The sequence below is a fragment of the Adelges cooleyi genome, unplaced genomic scaffold, assembly GCF_023614345.1.
Source record: "Adelges cooleyi isolate 19-005CV unplaced genomic scaffold, UGA_ACOO_1.1 ACOO_flye_CR_arks_rails_tigmint_CR_PRNA_23, whole genome shotgun sequence".
In the NCBI taxonomy this organism is placed as follows: domain Eukaryota; kingdom Metazoa; phylum Arthropoda; class Insecta; order Hemiptera; family Adelgidae; genus Adelges; species Adelges cooleyi.
The window spans coordinates 1,315,885-1,330,981 of NW_026095893.1; the positions used below are offsets into that span (position 1 = coordinate 1,315,885).

The following is a 15,097-nucleotide window of genomic DNA, read 5'->3' on the forward strand; positions in this document are numbered from 1 at the left end:
GATAAAGAAATGAAGAAGATCTTATGTGAAATAATACATGATTGTTATATTACAGGAAATATACCAAATGATTTTACGATTAGTAAATTAGTCACGATTCCTAAAAAAAGGTAATGCGACAGAATGCGCTAATTATAGGACATTGTCTTTGATATCGCATACATAGAAAATTTTGCTAAACTTAATAAAAAACAGGGTACAAAATAAGGTGGAAAACAATATTAATGACGATCAATTCGGTTTTAGACCCGGAAAAGGAACAAGGGAATCGCTACTTGCATTGAGAGTATTATTGGAGAGGAGAATAGATATGAATAGAAGCACTTATATAGCGTTTGTCGACATTAAAAAGGCATCCGATAACGTCAGTTGGAAAAGATTATTTAAAACAATGAGACAAATAGGCATAGACGTATTATTTTCCAATTATACAAACAACAAAAAGCCCAAATTGAAATAAAACCCGTTAAAAAATGCGCATTGATTAGGAAAGGAGTGAGACAAGGCTGCTCTGTGTCACCTTTGCTGTTCAATATATTTATTGAAAGCGTCGTTGAAAAATTTAAAGCAAAAACGAAAGGTGTGAAAGTAAAAAGGAAGACAAATCCACAGTATAAGGTTCGCAGACGATATAGCCATAGTAGCCGAAAGCGAGCGCGATTTGAGTAATATGTTGACAAATTTATCAATAGCACTAGAACAAGTTCAGTTAAAAATAATTGCCAAAAAAACAAAAATGCTAATAGTAGACAAACATGGAAAAGAAATGCAAAGAACTGTCAGTTTACATGGCACACCTATTGAAGAAGTCAAATCATTTTGCTACCTAGTTAACCGCATTACGCAGGATAGCCTATGCACACCAGAAATACAAAGAATACTAGCGTTGGCCAAGCAAGCTTTCATTAGGCAACAAAATCTCTTAACAAGCAGACACTTATCGATTAAAATTAGAATGCTATTTATTAAAACATATGTTTATGTGTAGCGTTACATGGTAGTGAGTCCTGGACCTCAAGTACAAGAAAATAGCTTTAAATAAACAAAATAAGCTACTTGTAGATGAACAATGTTATCACGCGACGTGAATACCGCAAACATAGGTATGTATAGTTATAATATAGTAGTCACCTAGTGGTCCAAGCCGTCATTGGCCACTAAAATCGTATATTTTCATTGATTTTTATTTAATAACGCAAAATTATTATTAATCGAATAATGGTACTGAAAATTTATTGTTAACAACCTACTTTAAATCAAAGACTTTAAAATATTCAAGAATTTTTATTATCTTCGCACCAAAACTAAAAACCAACCAAAGCTCTCCAAATACAAAATATCAATGTAAGTACAGCGTTATTTTCAGTTTATTTAAGGTAAACAAACGTTTTTTGCGAAATACGTTCAAAACCTGTTTGTAAGGTTTACAAGCAGGGAATGAGCAGCAACCTTAAGTAGTTCAGTTAACGTACGCTTATTGCTAAACATGGTTGTCAATTTTATTAAAAAAAAAGAATAATACAGCAGTATTTAAACAAAATGTTTTATAGCGTGTTAAACGGCTTTATGATATTGTTAATAGTCAGTAATAGTTGGCAGATGTTGTTATCGTGTAACCACAATGAAGATCTAATTTACAGACTCAACGCCATACTAAGTCATCCTGGGTGGAGTCGGATCGACTACATCAGAGGAAAACACCAGTGCTCTACAAATTCATTTTCTGGCATTGATCTGTTTATACCCATCGAAGAGCCCGATAGTTTCTACGTAACCGACGAAAATGTCTACGATAAATACTCAATGACGGCTCGATTGATGGAATGTGTGTACGCGAGGGCTATCTTAGATTATTTATGCTTCATTCGATTGATTCTACACGAAATCTCACGCAGGGGAAAACGTGCAAGTAACGTAATCCGTATCAGAAGGTATCGTCATAAAACAAACTTAGTAAAAAAACCGAGAGCTAAACCTGATTTCGGCTATGAGAGTTTTTGGGATTTTCTCGATTTAGCGTTGGGTCAAACGGGAAACAGTAAACTGATGTTTGACTGTATCACCGATGCGTTGAGATTTCTAGAAGAATCGCTTGACAAATTACACGAAGGCCCGACGGATTCAAATATAGATCTAATAATGAAAAGTACCATTCTAATCCGTAACGTGAAGCAAACTTTAAAACATTACAACGACTATAACCGTTATAAATACAATTTGAAAATTTCGAGAATTCCCAGTGTATTGGAAAAATTTTTCAAATTTCATATAGTAAGAAAATTGATAATTTTTACAAACGAATACTGCGTGATGCCACAAACCGCAAACACAAGCGAACCTCAGACTTTGAGTGTGAATCAGGTCTTTATCTTTCATTCCGTTGAAGACGCTCAATTGGAAATTGAAAATCTAATAAACAGGGTCATCAATAATTACTACAGAAAATTAGGTTTCCTGAAAGAAGAAAAACTGCCGGAAATTAACTTAACGCAAATTGATGAATTCCAAAATTATATCACATAATTTTATTATACATATTTCATATCAATAAAGATTTTCTTAATAATCTAATGCTGCGACTGTCTATTGAAAATTCAAAATAAATGGTTTTTAATATACAATTTAGATGAATAGAACTAACGCTTAAAGATAGAATTTAAATTCTTTGATATCCATAAGAGTGAATGTAAATTCATGAGATTTTAATTGCTCACAATATTCACAGATATAATATATCTAGGCGTTTAGTTTTTAAGAGATGTGTTCCACGATGTATAATCAACGGCAAAACAATAGTTGGTGTTGTCAATCTATTTGAAAATAAACCAACGTTTTTTTATAAAGACGCGTCGACTTAAACTTACATTTCGAAATTTACCATGAATTTATTTGTGACGTACGAATAACGTTTATATGGTTTTGAAATTGTATACGTGCAGCAATCTTTAGTAGTTACAGTTAACGGACGATTATAATTTAGTATCAAAATTATTTTTTTAATCTAAAAACAAATGATATGTATCAATATTACACTATTATTCGAATACAATGTGTCAATTGGCTTTCTGGTTTTGTTTATTATCAGTAATCGGCAAATGTTGATATTATGCAATTACAATGAAAATCGAATTGATAACACTGCCATTCTGGATAAGCTCAACGAATGCAGTGAAGACTAAGCCCATTTCCCGTTCAATGGCTACGCATTTATGATTTTTACCACAGAATTTATGTTACTTTCACCGAAGTCATCGTGAAACAAAAGTTGGTGATGTGATATAGCAGAGACAAGAGATTAAAATTGAAAATTGTGACTATTTGGTACTCGACAGCGGCAAAACATATTCTATGTTTTATCAATTCAGAAGTTTCTTTTTATCTTGTTTAAAAGGTGAACTTTTGTCGTGTCTAAAAAAAAACAATTCTACTTCTTCATCATTGCCTTACATTAGCGTGTATAAATACAATGTAGCTAATACAATTATACATTTTTGTAACTAATATCCTCGGTCTTTTAACGAACACAATTACAAAAAAATCGAGTCGAAGATATTTGCATTGATGCATTCATTCCATTTAAAATAATTTTTTTTTAATTACTAGCATAATACGCCTTTAACTATCTTATCTATCCAAAATTAGTTATGATATGACCGTTTTATAGTATGCTTTTAGTGTTTTCTAAAATTTTAGTAGGTGTACAAGTAGGTCACCTATTACCAAGTTTTATTCTACTGTTTACAATACGAACAGATATAATGTATCTACCTACCAGTTTAGTTTTAGCTAACGTTTGTTCCGAATTCATATTCACCGATGTTATTGCTACAACTGTGTGAACAATATGTTGGTGTTATCGATTCATTTTTTCAAAAAAATGTGTTCGTTTTACAAAAACGCTTCAATGCAAATCTAACTGATTGTTGCAAATTTTAACTTTTTCCTCGTTGATCTGTTTATGGTATACGTTTGCAAGATAATTTGGATGGTTTACAAATAGGGAATGAGCAGCAACTTTAAATAGTTTCAGTTAACGTACGATAATAACTAAACATAGTTGTTTTTTTTATTTTCGCGGTTCTTCAAAAAAATGATAACACGTGATAAGAAATAAATGTTACATAACCTTTAAAATATATGTAGAATATGTAGAGCAACAGCGATTTTACCAAAAATCCGCCAAGAGAAATTTTGTATTTATTTATTTTATATTTATTAAAAAATATTGCCTTTAGTTAGGTTCTTATCTTTATTGCAAATTTTAGTTTGATATTTATCAATTCTTTAATTAAAAACGCACACTCGTAAAGTGATAAAATGGATATAGTTCATAATGACTTACATAATAATATCAATATACCTAATTTATAAGTATAAGTTATAATTTAATATAATCATTTAATATAGGTAAAGAAATAATTTAAATGTTGACCGTTATTCGTTTTTCTTCCATGATAATAGTACACTAAATGTTATCAACGAAGGCAGTAGTGGCGTATTATGTCAATCGTGTTAAATGGGCAACGGATGATTTTTTGTAGTTTTTATTTTACTTATATTATATATGTATATATATATATTACATATACAAGCTGTCCCGACCCGGCGTTGCCCGTGTATTAGAATTAGTGATGGGAATCGGAAAATCCGGATTTTCACAAAAAAACGCTATTTAAGCTACTTAAAAATCATATAAGTGTTAAATAATTTTACAATATAAAGCTCTATATCTAAGTAACATATTTTTGATAAATATGTGAAAATAAAACAAAACACCAAAGAGTAAACTGCTTTTGAATTTCGGATTTGTTGAAATCCGAAAATCCGGAATCCGAAATCCGAAAGCATTTTATAGACAAAGTTCAGAGTTTTTTTAAAAATGTTTATCAAAAAATTTTACTTAGGTACACATCTTTATATTGTAATAGTATTTAACAATTATATGATTTTCAAATTACTTAAAAAGCGTTTTTTTGAAAAATCTGGATTTTCGGATTCCCATCACTAATTAGAATAGACATACAATCAGCTGATCGGATCACTGTATCCCTGTGGTATGAAAAACCATAGAGATGTATTAATAACTATTGACACTATTGATAATCATAATTAATCATTTTAATTAATTTAAAATTAAAAACATGTTCTATGAATCCACCTAATCGCGCACACAAAATTTCATAAATATCTGTCCAGCCGTTTAGGAGGAGTTTGTATAATTACACACGAACAGAATAAATTTATATATAAAGATATAATATATATAGGTTTATTATATAAATGTATTGTAGTGTAGCATATTTCATAATAGTTTGGAATGCTCTATGTAGCATTATATTGGTATTAATATTAATATGCGATTGCAAGTGCTATCGTGGTTATGTCGAAACCTTTGGTGTCGGGTGTCCTGGGCCCGTCGGTTGACACGAGCAAATCGCCTAGTTAGTCAGTCGGAATTCAGTAGTACATTATAGCAGAACCTCTTTAGAGTTAAGTTTAATTTTAAAAGTGTAATCCGTATTTAATAGTATAAGTTTAATAATAAAAATCTACAGTTTATTTTAGTTCAATAAACATATTGGTTATTCTTTCTTTTTCGAAAACACCTTCTTTTTGTCCGGCCTATCCATTTAAATCATCTGGTGGCAGCGGTAACCCATCAGTTACATTATAATAGTGGGCGAACTTACGGATTCCGGCCTTAAAAAAGGGGTGTCTGTTTGCCATTGAGGTAACCAATTGCTTTTTACATAATATAATAGTGCGAAAAGTTTGCATCCGCCGTTTAGTTTCATGTCGACGTGTAATTTATTAGTAATATTCCAAATATCAGAGCATCTTTATTTGGAAACATCAAATCATCTTTAATTTAAACGGCAGAGCCGTTATTGTTAAATTATAAAACGAGTACTAAAATCAATTTGTTTGTTATGTTTTTGTTTTAGATAACTACTTCGCGAAATGTGTTATTTCTTAATTATTGCTTGCCAAGTACAGTTCAAATCAAATCGCGCAATATGAAATATCAAAAAAATATTTGCAGTCAACTTATGGCAATGAGCTGTGCATTGTACTAATTCTGTATTAATGTATAGTTTTATTACTTGAAAGACATCTAAAAAGAACCCATACAGTATACACAATAGCAAATCATTTAAATATAGTAAATCACAATAGTCATCATTTTCGTCATCAGATGAAAGTAATTACTCATTTTTCGATACTCATAAATAGCTTTTAAGTATTGTTTAGATTTTAAATTATGAAAATGTGAGTTTCGCCCATTAAGCCTTTCACTCTTCTTATGAGGAGGTCGAACAAAAAAAAAAAGGTTGGATGCGTAGCTAAGCTAGATAAAGGGGCCGTCGATAAGGCTAAAATTGACGGATTCCTACAGGAAAACGGTTGGCAAGTCCACTTCTACGTTTAAGTAGCCTTAAAGTCTCCCTTATTGATTTAATATATCGCCCGAGGAGCTAGAACGAGTGGTCACACTGTTAAATAATCTAACTTTCAGTTGTAGGCTACCAGATGTTTTATTCTAAATTAAGGTCGCTAAATAAAATACAAAATTATACAATATATATGTATACACTCTGACCTGGGTTGGACCATTAAATATTTGGTCAACTTGGAGTTGAAACGGACCCACACAAAAGATGGTCGGATGGTCGCCTGTATTAAAATGGCAAAATATAGGGCGCAAGGTCGAGGGTAATGGCGGTCCGTAATGGTAAATTTTTTTTAACCAGTTTTGGAGAACTATTTTTGAAGTTAATAAAGTTTCAAGTTTAGGACAGTGGATTGTTTTTTATTTTTTACAATTGGCAATGTTTCTGTAATTTGTGACAAAAATAAATTTTAAAACTGGTTTGAAAATAAATGTGTGATAGACATATTTTCAAAAAACACCATACCTCCCTGCCTGAAAAACCAAGTAGCCGTTTCCGTATCGGTAATACTGGGATACGGATAGCAAATATAGCCCGAATAACGAACTAGTTTTTGTAGTTAAAAGTTTTTCTTTGTATTTTATCCTTCGTAGTGTAGCAAGTATAATAATCAACTAATTAGAAACCGCCTTCGATATATCAGCACACGGTTTACACCGTTTATTCCAATACAAGCTGCTGAAGAATTGTTTGTGGTAAATATTATTTTTTTTTTCAATGGATGAATCACGTTATATATATATATTTATATATTAACATACAATGTGTGCACTGTCCACGTGTACATTTTCAGCAGCTGTAGACAAAACGCATTATATGGTGGCGGCGGCGGCAATGAACAGATATGTTTTATAGAACCTTGGCACACATATTTATTATTCAATAAATAAATCTTTATCTTTATGACGGTTTTTATGTCGATGACGAGAAATCGTAACACGAATTTTCCACGAAAATTTCAGAATGACCCCCAGTCCAGAAATTATTTAGTAAAAATGTTTTTGGTTGTAAAACACTAAAACAAATTATTAAAGCTCCACGTCATTATAATGTAAATATGTAATAATATTGAAAAAGTAAACCAGCTATGTAAACTAACATAAAGAAACACAACGAACAAAAAATGTTGATTTTACTGTTTCGGTAGATATTTAGGTCCCGAGACAAGAGAAAAAAAAGTCACTTCAACACAACAAGCAAACTAATTTCCTAAAAAGTTATATGCATTTAAATATTGAAGTAAGTAACACTATTAAGCTTTAAAAGTTTTATGTACGCTTAATATAGGTAAGTATAATAAAACATTATTTTGAATGCAACTTTCTATATTTTCTTTTGTGTTTGAGAAACATATTATGCCTAATGTGGAATTTGTAATAAAAAAAAGAATAATAATAAAAAATAAGTAATTGTAAAATGAAAAAAAGACTTGTAATACCAAAACCTTCATTACTCTAGCGGCGACTGTGACCAATGCAAATTGCTTTTATGTTTATTATTATTTTTAGATAAAAATGAAACTTTACAGTTTTTTAATATCATTTGCCTTTGTAAATGTTTCATCAATTACCAATGAAAGTAATAATTTTTTTTCTCACATTGATTGTACCTAGTTGTAAATTTCGAAAAAACCAATATTTCACTTTTTTTTCAGTGGATTATATAAAAGAAGTTGTCATTACAAGTCAGTAACATTTTGTTATTTTTTAAATACTGATAGTAACACCAATTTAGTTTTACTACAGTTTCAAAAACTGTTCAGTATTCACGATATATACGGATACATTGGCACATGAATACGTTTTAATATACAATTAAAGGAACCTGGTGTTTTTGATTTTTTTTCTCATCTCTAACCTTTCCCCTCCACTCCACCACCGCCACCGAGGGTGACATCCAGCGTGACGTTGCGGAATTTTTTTTAGGATGATCCCTAGCAATGAGACATATCCATGTCAAAATAATGATAAAATTAATATTATGAAATTTTACTGTTTTTATATAAATTTGTTTTTTATTCTTTACTACAGACGCACATATCGAACTTGCTTATAATATGAACAATATTGCTATAAAAGATAAAGTTGTATTAAGTAAGATTTATTTAAAATCAATATACTACTATATTATAATGGTTTTGTTATATTTATCTGATTATCGTATTATTTATATAATAAAATGTATATAGTTTCTATAAACAGTTGAAAAATGTACACGAGGTATTTAGAAACAATGTTCTAAATATTTTGTGTTTTATAAGGGATAAAAAATATTTTATATATAATATCATACACGCGGCTTTATGCAGAGACTATTAAAACTAGGAGGTGGAGTAGCAATAAGTCAAATAGTTATCATTTAAAACAAGATGTAAGAAAGCGCCAGTTGTTCTGATGATTTTTATGTTTATTATAATTTTGTTTAAAACTTGTATAATAGCCCAAACCTTCATTTGTTTGTTCCAGATGGATTGGAGCATGTAATTAAAAAAACTATTGCGAACAAACAAAACCTTTTAGGTAGTTTAGGTTAGTTGTACAATAATAAAAAAAAATAAAAGTAAAGAGTAGTAAACAAGTATTTGAGAATTATATAAAATTTGCAATTTAAATTGATCTCTGTGCAAATGTGTAAGTAATATTAATTATATATTTCTAACTATTACCTAAATGGAATCTTTAAAGAAATAATGATGCTCTGTCAATATCATCTAATAATTAAATTATCGCCACATCTGGTTCAATTAAGTAATTTTAATTTTTTAATTTTTCCTCTATTTAATATAATCCAACAGAGCACATTTCTTACAAGTTGCTAATACCTATGTTTTTTACCTTGTTTCTACCTTTTAAAATTGTTCTTCCGGTTTGTAACAGAAAAGAAAATTATAATCAATAGTATTAATTTAGGCTATATTAATTTCAGAAGAAATTAATAATTTGTTTGCTGTACCGGGTAATAATTTTCAATAAATATAATGGAAATATCTCCACACAGTTGTTTAGTATTCATTGAGTACACAATGTGTTTATATTTATTTCAGAATTTCCAACATTTTGTCATGACTGGAGTGGTAATCACATATTTATATTCAATATTTACAGTAATTTAAAGAAATTAATTTTTATACATTTAAAGAATAATCATATTATATAAATATACATAATGGTTTCCATAACAAGATATAAATTATTAATGTTAAATTTATGTAAATTTACAGCATTAACGGAATTCCAAAAAAATTTGCAAGACGTAATACAATTGGAATTAAGTAAATATAAAATTTAACAGTTTTAAGCGAAAATTTTTGAAATCTTTTATTCCTTTACACCAAAAATACTATTAGAAATAAATTAATATTACTACAATATTTTACATTAATTATATAGTTAATTATTCTCAGTTGTAATGTGATTGCTGTTTGGTATTTTTGTAACAGATATTCCTGTTCCACAAGTTCCAGACATAAGTAATTACGAATTTTCGTATATTCGTTAATAGGTTTTAAGTATTGTTTAGAGTGGAAATTCGTTTTATTTAATTATTTTTTTGTTTTTATGAATAATTTTTAATGGAATAAACATTTAGTTGGTGAGGAAGACTTAATAGTTTATATCCATTTACTGTGATATTTTAAACGGCATGTTTGTAAATGGATTTTTAAGTAATTGTAAAAGAAAAGTAATATAAATATAAACATAAACAATTTATGAGTAGATGATTTAAGTTAACGAATTCTCATGACTTTACACATGTTATGGTTTTTATTACGGTTTTTAATATTTTTATTACATAATCAAATTCAATCAAACAATACATCAATATATTTTATCAAAGCTATTATAAATAAAATGTTATTTAATAAGAAGAACTTGGCTGGACACCCTAAACCTGTTTTATAATTTTTGCAGATTTCAGAAGATTAGTTTTGAAAGACCTTGGAGTAAAAAGGAGAGAATTTACTAGAATAGCTTTAAAAAATATATTAAACCGGATAATAAGTAAATGATTATAAATGAAATAAGTAAAATATTATCAAACAATAAAGTAAACTATTATTTTGTACAAAATGTAAGATCTAATAAATGTTTGATATTTATGATTTACCGTAACATTTTGGACGGTTTAAAGCAACTTTTTCTATTTTGCAATAAAAACAACCAAATTTATATAGTTGAGAACATATTTTGACGAGAATTAAGTTAAGTAATGAATCATTCGTGACCACATCGCAATGTAGGTTTTTGTTGTTTTGTATCATACCAGAGAGCCGATTAAAATATTGCATTATTTGTTCACTTACGTTATTTAAATTGGGATATATTTGTTTAAACCTTTTATTATGAAATTTAAATTCAATAAGAATGCTTTGTTCAAGCATAAAATCGAATGGCTTGTTGTACAAGAAAAATTATACTATTTTATTTATTCATTTACATTTTACATTTTATTTTATATAATTGACGCCAAACGGCTTTTTTACATAATTTGTGATTCTAAGATTAACAGGAATGTAATAAAACATGATTAACAAATATGGTCTACGTACTATGATGATTATTGAAATCGCGCATCATTCTGTCCAGGGGTGCATTTCTCATATCACTATCAAAGTTTTTTTTAGAATATAATGGAATTAGAAATCTTCTACCAGCATAAAGCCACTAAATTATTAAAAATTGTTTGTTATTTTTTTATTAACGAGGTTATTTATTAACTTTTGCAGATTATAAAAAAAGAGAAAACGTGAGCCATCTTATAAATGTAAGAAGACAACTTGGTACAAATACCTTAAAAAATAAAATCAGCCGTGCATTAGGTAAATATTGTACAGGACGATCATCTGTCGTAAACCACTCAGTATCTAATAAGGTTTAATAAGAAATAATTTTTTTTCTTTTAAAATATTTTTCGTTTTGTTTTTATGCGATGTGATTTTTTACATTTTTTATTGTTTTTACCCTCTCCCAACTTATTTTCTTGATAGCAACTTTTTGAACCTAATTAGTAACTATTTATTTGGTAATTTAATAAGGATAATTCACAACAATTTAACAATGATGCAGCTAATTTTAGTTTTTAGCATAAACATAATAAAGCATAACTAGATCACAAATATGTACTTTTAAAATAATATATCTAGTCACTGCTAACACATACTTCCAATTAATATAAATAGCTGCTAACTTAGGACAACAAATGTATTATTTCATAATTAAGTACCGATGTTGCGTTGTGTACTAGATAGAAAAGTAATGCCTAATTTGGGCTAATTGAAATAAAATTTCTAATTTTCCAGCTGAACCTGAAAATGAAATATCTTTACGTTCGATGTGTCATTTGATAGCATTGTTCATGAGTACAAAATACCCAGAGTCACATATAAAATATATTCAGATAAACTCTGATTGTACTTGTACCCTAAAAGATGACTACTGTAATAGGGGCTCTGCATACAAAACATACGGACAAATTGAAGGTCAGTGGTGCCAAGTCATCGGCAACGAAGTACAACCACTTAAAGAACTGTTATGCTAATTACACACTTTTTATTTTATTTAAATAATATTTTAATATAGCACTATTATCGGAATTTTTAATTTACAATTAAATGTAATTCATTATAAACAATTTTACTCACAATTATAATCACATTTGTTGGCATTGTGTTAATTTAGTCAGACGCTTAATATTCTTACCATATTATACAGATCAGTCTGAAGTATTTTTTTTTTTAAATATAAGTTTATCAACCCTCCGTCACTACCTATCTGTCGACATTTTTTCACCGTTATGAATTTCTAGTCAGTTTTAGGTCATTCTGCACCTATCTCTAAGATCTGAATGTAGAGTTTATAAGATACATACAGGGTGATCAACTTATCGTGAACCACTCAATATCTCACTGGGTTTAATGAATATATATATTTTTTTTCCATAATACTTTTATACAATGCGATCTCAATTTTTCACCATTTTTTTTTTTGTTTCTACCCCTTCCCAAATAAGTTTTTTTTTAAAGCGACTTTTGAAACGTAAATGGTAACGCATACATTTCATTAACTTTTTTAAATAAAAAAAGTGTACTAAACATTTTATCTAGCCGATAACCAGTTTTGACTTGTCACAACATGTCGTGATACGGTAATACGCTCGATCCCCATTGGTCGAGAAACACGGCGTCTAGGACATGGCACGTATAAATAGCGGTAGGGAATGAGCAAAACAGTCAGTATGGCCACGGCAGCTGAACAGTCGAGACCATTATCGCTCTGCAGATGGACTCTGCAAAGAGTCCGAAACGTCGGCATATAACAAGTGAAGTGGATATGTCCGAAACTCTTTCAAATGTTATGTAGAACTATTAATGCTATTATTATTATTGTTTTTTTTTTTTTTAACCATGTACATTAACAAATGAAAGAATAAACGACAACAATTTATATATAATAAAAGGAAATCTTGTTATTTGATATAATAATAAGAAATGCTATTAAGTAAATTAATTAGTATTTAACTAATTCAAGTCAAAACACAGACTTAAAAGATTGATTTTTAACAAATATAACATTTTCTCAATTATGTGTCGTAACTCTTTTATTTTATTAAAGAAAAACACAATTTAAAAAACCCTAGTTTTTTTTTCCGCTCCAAGGGAAAAACATAGAATCATGGTTATGTTTTAGCGATACGGTTTTACGCATAGGTCCGTAGTACTTTTTCCTGATAAAATATCATTCTAGTGTGGTATGTGTGGGCAAGAGTTTGGCTTTGTTTACATTATTTTATTCTTAAAAAATTATGTACAATTAAGTTTCTGGCTAAAATTGTAGTGTTTATTATCTGGCCAAAAGTAACTTAACATAGAGAATTCAACTATTTTGAATTATTTAGTTCTAATTTGAACGTTGAACGTACAACATATCTCTTATCTTCTATATCTTACCCCTCTCCCCTACCCACTATCTCCCGTCCCTATCACTCACCCCTATCTCCCACCCTATCTCCTGTCCCCAACCCTATCCCACCCCTACCCCTTATCTCCTACCCTATTTCCACCTCCAACCAACTCCGTGTGGTAACGCTTTTTTGGTAAGCTTTTTTCGGTTATGTGCCAGAGCTAAGACATGAAAATGTCAAATTAGCGTTACCAAAAAGATTGGGTTGAGATGAGGTTGGGGGTGGAATGGAATAGGCTTGGGGGAGAATTTTTTTTTTTGGCTGGTTGGCAGCAATTCTCCACTCCTGACGCTTCTCCGCTTTCCTTTTTAATTCGCAATAAGATCTGCAGTCCATATCTCTAACTATTTGACTAATGTAGTCCAGTGGCGATCGCCCTCTGCTGTTACTCCCTTCAATGGCACCTTCTATTATCCTCCTAAGTAGACTGTTTTGACGCAGTATGTGTCCAATTAACTTGGCTCTTCTTGTTTTTAAGGTCTTCAGAAAACTTCTTGTTTCTCCGGCTCTTCGATAAACTTCTTCATTTGTCATGTGTTCTGTCCAACTTATTCTAATTAGTCTTCTGTAACACCATGTCTCGAACGCTTGTAGTCTTTTTCTTCTGTTTTGCCTATGGTCCATATCTCACTTCCATACAGTGCTACGCTCCAAACATAAGCCTTTAGTAGGTTTTTCCTCACTTTTATGTCAATATTTCTAGATATAAACATATTTTTCTTGCTCTGAAATGCACATTTAGCATGGTTTATTCTGCTTATGATCTCCCTGGTACTACGGCCGTCCTCAGTTATCGTATTTCCCAAGTATTTGTACTCATTCACTTGCTCTAGTGTGTCGCCATCTAGTGCAATTTGAGTTTGGGTTCCTTCGTTGCGGCTACAAACAAGGACTTAACAAGGGTGAGAATTAGCCGGTAAATAACCGAAAAAAAGTGTTACCAAAAAAGCGTTACGCTGTCACGCGCCGCAAGGTAACAAAAACTACGAAGCGACGACGAAAGACAATTATCGGAAAGACCATTTCGGATCCATTTCGAATATTAATCTGTTACGCTGTTATCTGATATGAGATAAGAGATATGTTGTACGTTCAAATTAGAACTAAATAATAAATTCAAAATAGTTTAATTCTCTATGTTAAGTTACTTTTGGCCAGATAATAAACACTACAATTTTAGCCAGAAACTTGATTGTACATAATTTTTTAATCTCCTTAGCTTATGCGGTAACTGGAAGCTCCATGTCATTTTTTTATTTTTATTATAATTCCACAACTAATCTACGTTTATTCGGTACTTCAACGAGATATGAAAATGCTCTTTCGTGGTTGCAGACTCGGCTGAAAATCTTTTTCTTTATGTCGATGATGCGAAATCGTAACACGAATTTTCCATGCAAATTTTGGAAAAAACCCCAGCCCGAAAACATATACATGTAAATATATTATTTATCATGAATGGGATAAAATTAGATTATAATATAATATATTGGTCCCTGGTAGATCGGAGTCAGTAGCGGATCGCTTTTTTGATTATGGCTTTGTAAAACTGAGAGGAGCAAGTCAAAGTGACGTATTAATTATTATTAACATTCAACGTGTGCACTGTGCACGTGTGGATTGTCAGCAGCTGTAGACAAAACGCATTATATGGTGGCGGCTGCTATGAACAGGTGTGTTTTATA

The 15,097-nt window shown here is 30.2% G+C and overlaps 1 protein-coding gene across 5 annotated transcripts in view; it reads left to right on the plus strand.

The window, feature by feature from the left end:
- The first annotated feature begins 7,619 nt into the window (after positions 1-7,619).
- LOC126835194 (uncharacterized) overlaps positions 7,620-15,097 on the plus strand; it is a 35,859-nt gene continuing 28,381 nt past the window's right edge. The window contains exons 1-12 of one of the 5 annotated variants that reach the window (XM_050567574.1): positions 7,620-7,691; positions 7,961-8,030; positions 8,107-8,136; positions 8,483-8,545; positions 8,918-8,971; positions 9,378-9,407; positions 9,496-9,525; positions 9,673-9,723; positions 9,892-9,921; positions 10,364-10,453; positions 11,179-11,271; positions 11,752-12,166. In XM_050567574.1, coding sequence (XP_050423531.1) covers positions 7,674-7,691; positions 7,961-8,030; positions 8,107-8,136; positions 8,483-8,545; positions 8,918-8,971; positions 9,378-9,407; positions 9,496-9,525; positions 9,673-9,723; positions 9,892-9,921; positions 10,364-10,453; positions 11,179-11,271; positions 11,752-11,990 — 798 coding nt within the window. In that variant the 5' untranslated portion in view covers positions 7,620-7,673 and the 3' untranslated portion in view covers positions 11,991-12,166. Of the gene's footprint in view, positions 7,740-7,960; positions 8,031-8,106; positions 8,137-8,482; positions 8,546-8,917; positions 8,981-9,377; positions 9,408-9,495; positions 9,526-9,672; positions 9,724-9,891; positions 9,922-10,363; positions 10,454-11,178; positions 11,272-11,751; positions 12,167-15,097 lie in introns of those variants that run through there. The other 4 variants (XM_050567573.1, XM_050567576.1, XM_050567569.1 and 1 more) reach the window with 4 other exon arrangements.